General features: G+C 42.0%; 1 protein-coding gene across 1 annotated transcript in view; it reads left to right on the top strand.

The window, feature by feature from the left end:
• Positions 1–12,524, top strand: part of PPP2R3C (protein phosphatase 2 regulatory subunit B''gamma) — a 29,429-nt gene that overhangs the window by 6,540 nt on the left and 10,365 nt on the right. The window contains exons 3-9 of the mRNA XM_004584756.4: positions 1,592–1,696; positions 2,147–2,259; positions 3,727–3,824; positions 4,589–4,659; positions 9,569–9,701; positions 11,037–11,092; positions 11,358–11,433. Of these exons, the coding sequence (XP_004584813.2) occupies positions 1,592–1,696; positions 2,147–2,259; positions 3,727–3,824; positions 4,589–4,659; positions 9,569–9,701; positions 11,037–11,092; positions 11,358–11,433 (652 nt within the window). The remainder of the gene's footprint in view (positions 1–1,591; positions 1,697–2,146; positions 2,260–3,726; positions 3,825–4,588; positions 4,660–9,568; positions 9,702–11,036; positions 11,093–11,357; positions 11,434–12,524) is intronic.

The raw sequence follows: 12,524 nt of genomic DNA, 5'->3' as shown, positions 1-12,524 counted from the left end.
GAGGCCCTTGCTGCTCCCTCTCCCTGGTCTTGCCACTTCCAGGAAGCCACCTGGTGTCGGCCATCGCCCCTTTTCCCCTGGGCAGAAGCGGCGCTTCCCTGGCCTTTGGAACATGGTCTCAGGTTTAACTGCAACTCCTGCCCCACCTCTGCCTTCTAATGTTTCTTCCTCCACTCCTTTTGGCGAGGAGGATAGCATCTCAAGGTTTTGGAAAGGAAAGGTAGAAACAATAATCTCCAGGTTAGACTAGGGGTTATTGAGGTACATTTCATGGGGCCAAAGTGTGGAAAAGGAAGAAGAAATCTCAGAACAAGTTGTGCTAGGTCAGGTTGAAATGAGTCACCTCGCAGCCCCACTTGTGGCAGTCACCACAGTTGGCAGGCCTGCGTGGGAGGCCAACATATCAGACGTCGGCTTGACTGTCTCCAAGAAGGGAAGGGATTCAGGTTCCACAGGCGTGTGTTCCCAAGACTGGCGGTCTTCAGCTAGTTTATTTTGATTTTGCTTTATTAGAGATGGTCAACAGAAACCCAGTGCTGTAAGAATATAAAATGAAACTTGGAATAGACTAGCTTTTTTCAGGGCAGGGATCTGACTTTACTGATCACTAAGTTCTCTTTGTATATTTTTGTGTGTTTTGTTTGTCTTTTGTTTTTTTGCTTAATTGATTATTCACTTTGTTTGAAAGACAAAAAGAAAGATCTTCCCTCTGCCTGTTTACTTCCCAAACTCTCACAACAGTCAAGGCTGGGCCAAACCAAAGCCAGGAGCCTAAAACTCCATTCAGGTCTGGGAGCCATCAGCTGTTGCTTTCCAGGGTGTGCATTAGCAGAAACCTGGAACAGAAGAAAAGTAAGTAGGATTGGAATCAGGCACTCTAACCTAAGATCAGATGTCCCAGGTGGCAACTAAACCACTGTGCCACATGCCCACCCCTAGGTCTGCCTTGTCAAAGAATATTACACTACGCCTGCGCAGTAGCCTAGTGGCGGAAGTCCTTGCCTTGCTTGTGCCAGGATCCCATATGGGCGCCGGTTCGTATCCTGACTGCTCCATTTCCCACCCAGCTCCCTGCTTGTGGCCTGGGAAAGCAGTGTAGGACAGCTCAAAGCCTTAGGACCCTGAGCCCGTGTGGCAGACCCAGAACAAGCTCCTGGCTTCGGATCAGCTCAGCACCAGCCATTGAAGCTGCTTTTGAGGGAGTAAACCAGCAGATGGAAGCTCTTTCTCTCCATATCTCTTCTCTCTAAATCTGCCTTTTCAATAAAAATGAATAAATTTTAAAAAATATTACACTGGGGCTCGGCAGCGTGGCCTAGTGGCTAAGGTCCTCGCCTTGATCCCATATGGCCGCTGGTTCTAATCCCAGCAGCTCCACTTCCTCTCTATCTCTCCTCCTCTCAGTATATCTGACTTTGTAATAAAATAAATAAATAAATTTAAAAAAAAATAAAAAATATTACACTGAATTAGATTTGTAGTACAAAGATTAGCTTGGCACAGTGATATAGTTATTTTATGAAACCACATGACATTTTACATGATCCATCTGTCTAAAATTTACATGTAGTAATTTCCTGTGTGTTTTCAGCTACCTGCCGAAGATGAAGTCCTACTACAGAAATTACGGGAGGAATCCAGAGCTGTGTTCCTGCAAAGAAAAAGCAGAGAGCTGTTAGATAATGAAGAATTACAGGTAAAGAAAGGAGCGGAGAGTTGCTTCAGATGTTGTCTGTTTCTTATTTGTATTACTCAGTCACACCAGAACCTCATGAGGCCAGTGGCGTTGGTACAGGCTCTGAAGTAAGTGGATTCCTACCCAAATCAGTAAGCTTGCACTGGCCATGACCCCAGCAACAATGTTGTAGTTGTGTTGCAGTCCACCAGGCAGCCATGGTGGAGAACCACTGCTGAGGCACCGGATGGCACGGGTTCAAATCTTAGCACTGCTGTGGAACATCAGGCACTGGACTTAAAACTTCATAGGTATACAAGAAGTATTAACCACTTTTATTATAGTAGTAATCGAAAGGGTGAGAGGTCAAAGGATTCTATCAGACTATTATTTTAATGGAAGTGATACATATAGCTGTGTTTTTAAATTCTTCTAACTTGCAATATCTTCTTTTTTGTAATTTTTTTAAAGAACTTATGGTTTTTGCTGGACAAACACCAGACACCACCTATGATTGGAGAGGAAGCAATGATCAATTATGAGAACTTTTTGAAGGTTGGTGAAAAGGCTGGACCAAAGTGCAAGTAAGGATAATATAATTTACAAAATAATATATTTTATTAAGCTTTGCTTTTTGTTAAAAATTTAATTTATTTGACAGAGTTACCATCTGCTCGTTCACTCCCCAAACACCCATACAACAGCCATGGCTGGCCTGGGAATACGATGCAGGCCTCCTGTGTGGGTGGAGACATTGATCCATCTCTACCACCTCGCAGGGTTGGCATTGGCAGAAAGCTGGAGTCAGGTGCAGAGAATCAAACCCAGGTACTGTGATGTGGGAGTGGGCATCTTAACTGCTAAGCCCAATGCTTGCTCTTTGTTAAATTTCTTTTTTAAAAATATGATTATTTGAAAGGTAGGGAGGGCCTGGCACGATGGCGTAGCGTTTAAAGTCCTCACCTTGCACCTGCCGGGATCCCATATGGGCGCCGGTTCTAATCCTGGCAGCCCAGCTTCCCATCCAGCTCCCTGCTTGTGGCCTGGGAAAGCAGTTGAGGATGGCCCAAAGCCTTGGGTCCCTGTACCCACGTGGGAGACCCAGAAGAGCTCCTGACTCTTGGCTTGAGATTGGCTCAGCTCCAGCCATTGTGGTCGCTTGGGGAGTGACTCATCAGATGGAAGATCTTCCTCTCTGTCTCTCCTCTTCTCAGTGTATCCACCTTTGCAATAAATAATAATAATAATAAATAAATCTTTAAAAAAAAAAAGAAAAGAAAGGTAGGGAAACACAAAGGGAAGGGGACATAGGGAGAAATCTTTCACTGTTTTACTTTCTAAGTGTTTACAGTAGCCAGGGCAAGCCAGGCTGAAGCCAGGGGCGCGAACATTTGCATGAAGTTGGATCAGAAACAAAACAGCAGGAACAAGTGCTCCTGCATGGCCAGCTTAGGAGGCATTTATGTCAACTTAAATTACCAGTAAAATTGAATAGTATTTACCATCAAAAATAATGTTACCAGCAGTGTTGGCATCACATATGGGAGCTAGATCGGACCCTAGCTGCTCTACTTTTGGTCCAGTTCCCTGCTGAAGCATCTATGAAAAGCAGTGGAAAATGGCCCAAGGGTTTGGGTCTCTGCACTCACGTGAGAGACTCAGATGAAACTCCTGGCGGCCAGCTTCACCCCGGCCCAGCCTTGATCGCTGCAGCCATTTGGAAAGTGAATCAGTTAATGGAGAATATCTCTTCCTTTCTTTGTAACTCTTTCAAATAAATAAATCTTTTAAAAATTACATTAGTATGAAGTTAGTAAAAAGTATAATGTTGTTTATGACACTTTAAAACTTTATTCTTAAGACAAAGCATGCTAAAACAAAAAAGAATGTAAAAAATCTATGGTTTAATATTTTAAGCTTGAACTCTGAATATTTACTACAATTTTCAGTTTTCATTTGATTTTTAATTTGTGTGATTTTTTTTATGCTTATGTATGTTGAGAATTTTAAATATTATGTTGGCAGATTAATCTTTATTTCCTTCTTTTTAGGCAGTTTTTCACAGCAAAAGTCTTTGCTAAACTCCTTCATACAGATTCATACGGAAGAATTTCCATCATGCATTTCTTTAACTATGTTATGCGAAAAGGTACGTCATCTCTTGAATAGCTCCTTCCTGAGAATGAATAGGTTTTGTATCTGTACCTTTATAATACTTCTTTCATGTGAAAAAACTCTCTACTAAATTTGAATCACAGATTTTCTTATATTTTACCAAAATTTGTTCTACCAGTGCTGTAATTCTTATGGAGCTTATTAGAACTGCAGTTTTCTAACATTAAAACTCAAAAATCCCAAAGATACTAGCAGACTAAAAGTAACAAAAGCTGAATCAAGAGTTTTAGTGTATGGTGATTTGAAATCATTTTAATTTATTGGTGATTATATTTTGGCAGTGTATTCCATGATGGGTTAGCCAAAAGGTGCACAATTATAGCATTAATTTCAGGAGCATCTATTAAACAGTTTGGAGTTGTTATGATTCTTTCAGCACCATTGTGATCTGTGAAGTTCTGTTACATACCATCTCTAACAGCTGTAGTAATTAACCCCAGTACATAAAAGCATCCTTGTTGGAAATCACGTGACACTAGCCTGTCCCTGTTTGGTAGAAGCATGGCAAGATCTTCAAGGGTGTCACTTTTATTGTAGTTTTAGTCATGGTAGGATTATTGAATTGTGCCATCTGACAGTATGCTTGTTTTGTTCAAAGCAACCTGGGGGTTAATTATGGGAAAATATATATGAGAAGAAACATTGGAGTGGCTTGTGCCAAGAATATAAATCTTTTTCCCATACATGTACTGTAAGATAGGTTGTAATCATTGCATTCCATTGGCTTTTTATTTTCAGTTTGGCTTCATCAGACAAGGATAGGACTCAGCCTGTATGACGTCGCTGGGCAGGGGTACCTTCGGGAATCTGTAAGTGCTAAGCTGCTTTCCATCACTTTTCCCTAAAAATTCACAGCACTTCTCACTGGATTTGGGGATTATGAATGATTCTTTGTTTTGTTTCTATAGTAGAAACCTACGTAGGGACTTATGGCATGTCAAGTACATTACCAAGAGGGCATTTACTTCCTGTTAGATGCTATTGCAATTAGTTATTCACAGACACTTAAAAACTATGATATAAAATGGTTATTTATGTTATAAACATTTGCATCTAAATTATATATGCATGCTTTGTGGCTCAAGCTTTTTTCCCCTGGATACACAGTCCTTTTGGAGAGGACTGTGGTGGAAAAGAGAAAGGAATTGGGCATAAATTTAAACAGCTTAATTGACCAAGTAGTTACTAAGCTATAGGTTTAAAGAAGAATGAATTCTTCATTAAAGTTTGTTATGGTTCCTGTTTTAAATTATTGCATGTTATTTGTTCAGATTTCTGTAGAATGTGTTAGCTTATTCTAAACCTTCACACTTTGGGGGCCTGACACAATGGCTCAATTGGCTAATCCTTCCCTTGTAAGTACTGAGATCCTATGTGGGCACTGGTTTGTGTCCTGGCTGATCCACTTCCCATACAGCTCCCTGCTTGTGGCCTGGGAAAGCAGTAAAGGATGGCCCAAAGCCTTGAGACCCTGCACGTACGTGGGAGACCTGGAAAAAGCTCCTGGCTGTTGGCTTCGGATTGGCTCAGCTCCGGCTGTTGAGGCCATTTGAGCAGTAAACCAGTGGATGGAGAATCTTTATCTCAGTCTCTCTGTGAATGTGCCTTTCCAATGAGAATGAGCAAATCTTCAAAAAAAAAAAAAAATTCACACTGTGAAACTTTTCCAGGACACATTAAAAATCTTGTCTTTGAAGATTCAGGCCACCTTGAGAGCAAAAGCCTCCTGGAGTTAGCTGTCTAGTGGTAAGGTTTGTGTCAGGTGCTATGCTAAACCTTACCCTTAGTAAGGAGACAGACACTAAGTTAGAAGCAAGGTAAATTTAAGTAGTGACATCAGATCGAGAAAATAAAGTAAGGCATAAGACAGCAAAGCAAGAATGTGACCTGGGTTGGAGGGCTATTTCAAGAGGAATGGAAGGAGCACTGATAGTGGTTAAAGCCAGACTTGTATACATACATCACAAATGACCAGTTACATCCAATAAATAAAAACTCCCAGAAATCAAGAAGAAAATGTATGTTACCTACCCCAAGAGAAAATTGGGCAAATGCTAGAACTAATATTTAGGAAGTAAAATAAAAATGCTTCTTAATCTTAAGAAGTTTTTCATAATAAGAAAAATGCAATGTAACTATACCAGTAGTATTCTCCACCTATCAGACTGACAAAGATCAAAATGTTAAATACTTTTAATGACATCCTCAGTATTTTAGTAATTTTTTTCAGTGTCTCTGGGCCAAAAGAAATTCTTAACAGTTCCATTTATTAACTATTTCTAAACAATTTCATTAAAGCATTCAGTAAGCTTATTAGCCTGCTAGCTGTTTGAAAAAAAATACACATAAGTTAACAGAAAATATTTTGACTTTTTAAGGGATGTGTATGCGCATGGTGCTGGTTAACTCCTCAGACCTGGAAAGTAGATTGGACAATCATCCTCGTTTTCCTACTGCATTGAATTCCATGTGGTACTTGCTGTATCATAGGAACCAACAAAAACCTAACTTTGCATAGATTTATGCCATCAAAGAAATATGACACAATTTAAGCTAAAAATTTGAAACCACTATTAGCTAATAGTATGAACTCATAGCAACATCTGTCATACAAGTGTCACTGTTTCTGTCAATAATTTAAAATAACTTGTAGTATCCCTTTGAGCTCGTGGTAGCATTCCTGGGGTGCCTGGGTACACCATTTGGGAACCATACACAGAGCCTATGGGAGTGTGAAATGCAGCTGAGCTTTGTGGAGAGGGGCAAGTTGGCCAGTGTCTGTCAGAGTCACACTCACGCATACCCTCTGATCCAGCAGTCCCATTTACGGAAATTACTTCCTGTATTCCTTCATAATATCTATGAATGAGGAATTAGTTTAGCCATATGGTATTGCTTGTTGTGCAGCAAAAGAGTAGAAACAACTACATGCCCGTCAGTAGAGAACTGATTAAACAAATGTTGGAATGTTTGTTCGGTGATTATATATTGCTACTTAAAATGGAAGAAGCTGGGCCCAGCACTTAGTAGCTAAAGTCCTCACCTTGCATATGCTGGGATCCCGTATGGGAGCTTCTTTGTATTGTGGTGACCCCGCTTCCCATCCAGCTCCCTGACTGTAACCTGGGAAAGCAGTCAAAACTCTTGGGACCCTGTACCCACATGGGAGACCCGGATACTAGTTCCTGGCTTCGAATTGGTGCAGCTTGAGCCATTGCAGCCACTTGGGAATTGAATCAATGGACAGAAGATCTTCTCTGTCTCTCCTCCTCTCTGTATATCTGACCAACCAATTTAAAAAAAAAAAACAATCTTGGGCCCGGAACCGTGGCCTAGCAGCTAAGTCCTCGCCTTGAACACGCCAGGATCCCATATGGGCGCCAGTTCTAATCCTGGCAGCTCCACTTTCCATCCAGCTCCCTGTTTGTGGCCTGGGAAAGCAGTTGAGGATGGCCCAAGGCCTTAGGACCCTGTACCCGCATGAGATTCCCAGAAGAGCTCCTGGCTCTTGGCTTCAGATCAGCACAGCACCAGCCATTGCAGTCACTTGGGGAGTGAACCAATGGATGGAATATCTTCCTCTCTGTCTCTCCTCTCTGTATATCTAACTTTGCAATAAAAAGTAAAATAAATCTTAAAAACAATGGAAGCTGTTTGGGAGTCAGTGTGAATTGGCATGTTAAACTGCTGCCTGCAATGCCAGTATCCTGTCTTAATGCCAGTTGGAGTCCCACCTCCTCTGCTTCTGATGTAGCTCCCTGTTAATGCACCAGGAGAAAGCAGAGAAGATGGCCCAAGTGCTTGAGCCCCTGCAGCCTTATGAGCCACCTGGATGAAACTCTGGCCTACTGGCTTCCGTCTGACTCAGCCCCGGCCATGGCAGCCATTTGGGGAGTGAAGCAGTGGATGGAAGATCTTCTGTTCCTCCCTCTCTCCCTGTAACTCTGCCTTCAAGCAAACAGATCTTTACCCAAAAAATAAATTAATTAATTAACAAGTTTATCAAAAGTACATAGTATAAAAAACTCTGTATTATTTTGCACCAAAATAAACATCATTTAATTCCATTTTCCATGAATTTTTTTGTTTCTTAAAGAGACTTATTTGTTTATTTAAAAGTCTGAGTTAGAAGAAGCGCCTCTCTGGTTTCACTCCCCAAATGCCATACAATAGCCAGGGATGGGCCGGGCCAAAGCTTGGAGCCTCTTCCAAGCACTTGGGCCACATTCCACTGCTTACTTGAGCTCACTAGCAGGGAACTGGATCACAAGTGGAGCAGCCAGTATTCAACCCAGCACCCATGTGGGATGCCAGTAATAGGTGGCAACCTCACCCACCCACAGCACCAGCACCTCCATGAAGTTTAAAGTGCCCTCACGTTAGCATTATTTGTCTTTGGAATGCTACATCCGTGGTTTTGTTTGTTTTTTTTAATTTGGTTTTACATCGGACGTTGACACTAGAAGTTTCCTTTGGAGAGAGGAAATAGTTGGAATGAGGCTTATAGTCAGATTTGAAGTTGGAACTGTGTAGAATCTATTATGTATTCAGATATTTGAAGTTTGGGGGATGGGATAAGGGTTTGGCCTAGCAGTTGAGCCACTGGTTAGGATGCCCACATTCCATATTGGAATATCTGAGTTCAGCATCTGCGTGTAGTTTGAGTCTCCGTGCTACTGCTGCTGCTAACGCTAGGAGGCGGTAGTGAGAGCTCTGGGGATCGGGTCCCCCCAGGTGGAGAGGAAGGCCTGGGTGGAGCACCTGACTGCCCTCCTCTAGAGCATTCCAGGAGCCAATCAGCAGATGGGAATTCTCTCTCTACCTGGCTCTGTTTCTCTCTCAAATGATTAAAAAACTTTCGAAAGGGCCCAGCACAGTGGCCTAGCGGCTAGAGTCCTCGCCTTGAACGCACCAGGATCCCATATGGGCGCCGGTTCTAATCCCGGCAGCTCCACTTCCCATCCAGCTCCCTGCTTGTGGCCTGGGAAAGCAGTTGAGGACGGCCCAATGCATTGGGACGCTGCACCCGCGTAGGAGACCCGGAAGAGGTTCCAGGTTCCCGGCTTCAGATCGGCGCGCATCGGCCCATTGCAGCTCACTTGGGGACTGAAACATCGGATGGAAGAGCTTCCTCTCTGTCTCTCCTCCTCTGTGTATATCTGGCTGTAATAAAATGAATAAATCCTTAAAAAAAAAAAAGATTAAAAAAAAACTTGTATATTAAATTTTTTTAATCAAAAGTCTTTTTTTAAGATTTATTTATTTTATTACAAAGTCAGAAATACAGAGAGGAGGAGAGACAGAGAGGAAGATCTTTCGTCCGATGATTCACTCCCCAAGTGACTGTAACAGCTGGTGCTGCGCCGATCCCAAAGCCAGGAGCCAGGAACCAGGGAACCTCCCCCAGGTCTCCCACATGGGTGCACGGTCCCAAGGCTTTGGGCCGTCCTCGACTGCTTTCCCAGGCCACAAACAGGGAGCTGGATGGGAAATGGAGCTGCCAGGATTAGAACCGGCGTCCATATGGGATCCCGGGGCTTTCAAGGCGAGGACTTTAGCCACTAGGTCACGGTTCCGGGCCCCAACATACAAGTTTCATCACTGACAATGATGATCAATTGAGTATTAATGCTAATTTTAAAAACTAAAGATGTATTTCAGTAGCTAATAAAGAATGAGGATTGATATTTAACATTTTAAAATTTGTTTTGTTTTCAGGATTTAGAAAACTACATATTGGAACTTATCCCAACCTTGCCACAATTAGATGGGCTAGAAAAATCCTTTTACTCCTTTTACGTTTGTACAGCAGTTAGGAAGTTCTTCTTCTTTTTAGACCCTCTAAGAACAGGTAAGAGCAGTTTTACCTAATTAGATATTATGAGGATATTGTGTCTAAATTTCAGGAACCAGATAAAGTTGTTGTGGAGATTGTCATTCATTTTCTGAGTGTGCTAATGCCATTAATAACATGATGACTATCGGGGGAGAGTATAAAACCAGCAGCCATGCTTTGGTTTGGATTTATGTGGAGATTTTTTTGACGTTTTTAAGTTAATAAGAGGTGAGATCATAGATAACATGGGGCATGCAGGAGTGGAGTGGGTCAGGAGGGAGAAGGTGGGAGAGAGGGAAGTGTCTTCTGCCTTCCATTCTGTGTCCACGGGAAGACAGAGATCGCCCCCTGCACTGCCAGCCTTACAAGATCTTTCCTAGGACCTGTACTCACTGCAACGAGCTTCGTGACAGAGGGAATGTCACCTTACCTCTCCCACTTTTTTTCATCCCTGAAATGAAACTACGAACTCACTAGTCCATCAGTACAGCCCCTTCCAGTTCTAAAAAGCCAGTTACTCTACCACTCCCAGAAGCCAGTTATCCCATCGAAATTTGCTGCCCTTGATATGTGAAATACTGAAGAATTGTTACCTTTTTGTTGGAAAATAATATACTGAGGAATGTGAGAGTCTTTTAGCCAAGACACATTTTTCTTGTTCTGAAGTGAACTATTCTGTGTGGCTATCAGGTTAGTATATCTGCTCTCAACAGCAGCTTGCTTGAGCAATGTTCTGACCCATCAGATTTAAATGCGTGTAACTAGGGCAGAACAAGAAACTGAGACAGCCCAGATAGAAGTCCCTTGATTGTCCTTATGTTCTTGAAAATTGAGCTGTGAGTTCCATTGTAGCACCAGGTAACTGATGATCTTTTAAAACTCCTCCACGGTGGGAATGTACAGAGCTTTTCCTTTGGAAATTTTGCAAAATACAAACAGCTATGACTGTTATGTATGCAGCCTCATGCTGAGCATTACACACGGATTCTTTCTTTTCTCCTACCCACATACAGAGGGTTCTGCTGTCCATCCACACTTTTTATGCATGAGGCAGCTGAGACTGCCTAGTGTAAAAGTGGCATTCAGATTCCCTTTTGCTCTTACTCACACTTCTGTGTTACTTCCTATTCCAGAACACACCAAAGAAAAGTAGAGATAAACTCCTTCTTTGTTACAGGTATTTGTGGAGTGAACCAGCAAATGAAATATATCTGCATTCCTTTATCTTTCAAATAACTTTTTAAAACAATCAGTTTTGTAATTGGTCTCATACAACAATAGTTTTTAAAATTTTAGTTGATCTTTTTCTTAAAATGACTTTAAATAATTGTTTCTTTATATTCTTTAAAGGGAAGATAAAAATTCAAGATATTTTAGCATGCAGTTTCTTGGATGATTTACTGGAGGTAAGTATGTTTTTAAACTACTTCAGGGGTGACTAGCATTGTGGCACAGGCGGTTAAGCTGTTATCTGTGACACCAGTATCCCTGAGCCCTGGGTTGAATCCAGCTGCTCTGCTATCCACTCTCTGCTAATGAGCCTGGGGAAGCAACAGAAGATGATCCACACTTAGTCCCCTACCACCCACTGTGACCCTGACTTTCAAATATTAAACTACTTGTGTCACTTAACAGTCACTGTCTTCTAATCAAGTCTCTTTGTTCCTTTAGCTAAGGGATGAAGAACTGTCCAAGGAGAGTCAAGAAACTAATTGGTTCTCTGCTCCTTCTGCCCTCAGGGTTTATGGTATGTCTATCTCAAAAGCTAAAATTTGAATTGCACATTTCTCAAGAAATTAGTGTGCAGAGGACAACTTGTACATAGGCTAATTTCTCAGAAGATATTCTGCTTCTCTTAAAAGCTGGTACTTAGGGCCCAGCACAGTAGCCTAGCAGCTGAAGTCCTTGCCTTGCATGTGCCCGGATCCCATATGGGCACCGGTTCATGTCTGGAATACCCCACTTTGCCTCCAGCTCCCTGCTTGTGGCCTGGGAAAGCAGTCGAGGACGGCCCAAAGCCTTGGGATCCTGCCCCCGCATGGGAGACCTGGAGAAGCTCCTGATTTTGGATTGGCACAGCTTGGGCCATCGCGACCACTAGGGGAGTGGATGGAGGAGCTTTCTTTCTGTAAATCTGCCTTTCCAATAAAGATAAATAAATCTTTAAAAAAAAAAAGATGGTGTTCTGTGTTACCCAAATTTGCTTATTTTTAATACCAAGCTCTTTATCTTTTTGGAACTCCAACTTACTATACTGTCTTACTTTTCAGTAAAACAATTAGTGTGACTGTTGTTCAGCAGAAATCTCATGAGCATGATTTGTTGCCTTGCCTTGTTTGTGAGAAAATGTCATCAGTGTCCACAGAGGCATAAATTGCAGTGATAGAATGTTCTCTCACTGGATTCCCGAAGTCCATTGGTTGGACTGCATTAGCCTGTTGGGTAGTCTGGCTCCTTTGGCATCCTAAGATCTGAACTTTTTCTTTACTCCTAACTCTAATGTAGAAGTTTGGGAATGCTATAGTGCTGCACACTGGATATAGGGTATGGGAATGAGCCTGAGCACCATAGTCTTCTAGTTACCTTTGACTGGCTCTCATCTAGATTACAAGGCTAGCTAATGCTGTTACACATGAGCCATTGCCTAACAATAACACAAGTAGTGCGCAAATAAAAATATCAAGAGGTAGAGAGAGAGTGACACACAGAGGGAATGCTCTCTGCTTCTCAAGTAAATAAAAGTTTAAAAGATAATCAACCAATGCACAGAGCTTTTCGTTAATGTCTGTTTTTGTTGTTACTTTTTAGTTGCAGTTTTATGTTAGTCCTAAGTGCTTT

This window comes from Ochotona princeps, chromosome 6 (genome assembly GCF_030435755.1).
Source record: "Ochotona princeps isolate mOchPri1 chromosome 6, mOchPri1.hap1, whole genome shotgun sequence".
Lineage (NCBI taxonomy): Eukaryota > Metazoa > Chordata > Mammalia > Lagomorpha > Ochotonidae > Ochotona > Ochotona princeps.
Note: the sequence above shows the minus strand (reverse complement) of the source record. Positions and strands in the feature narration are given on the sequence as shown.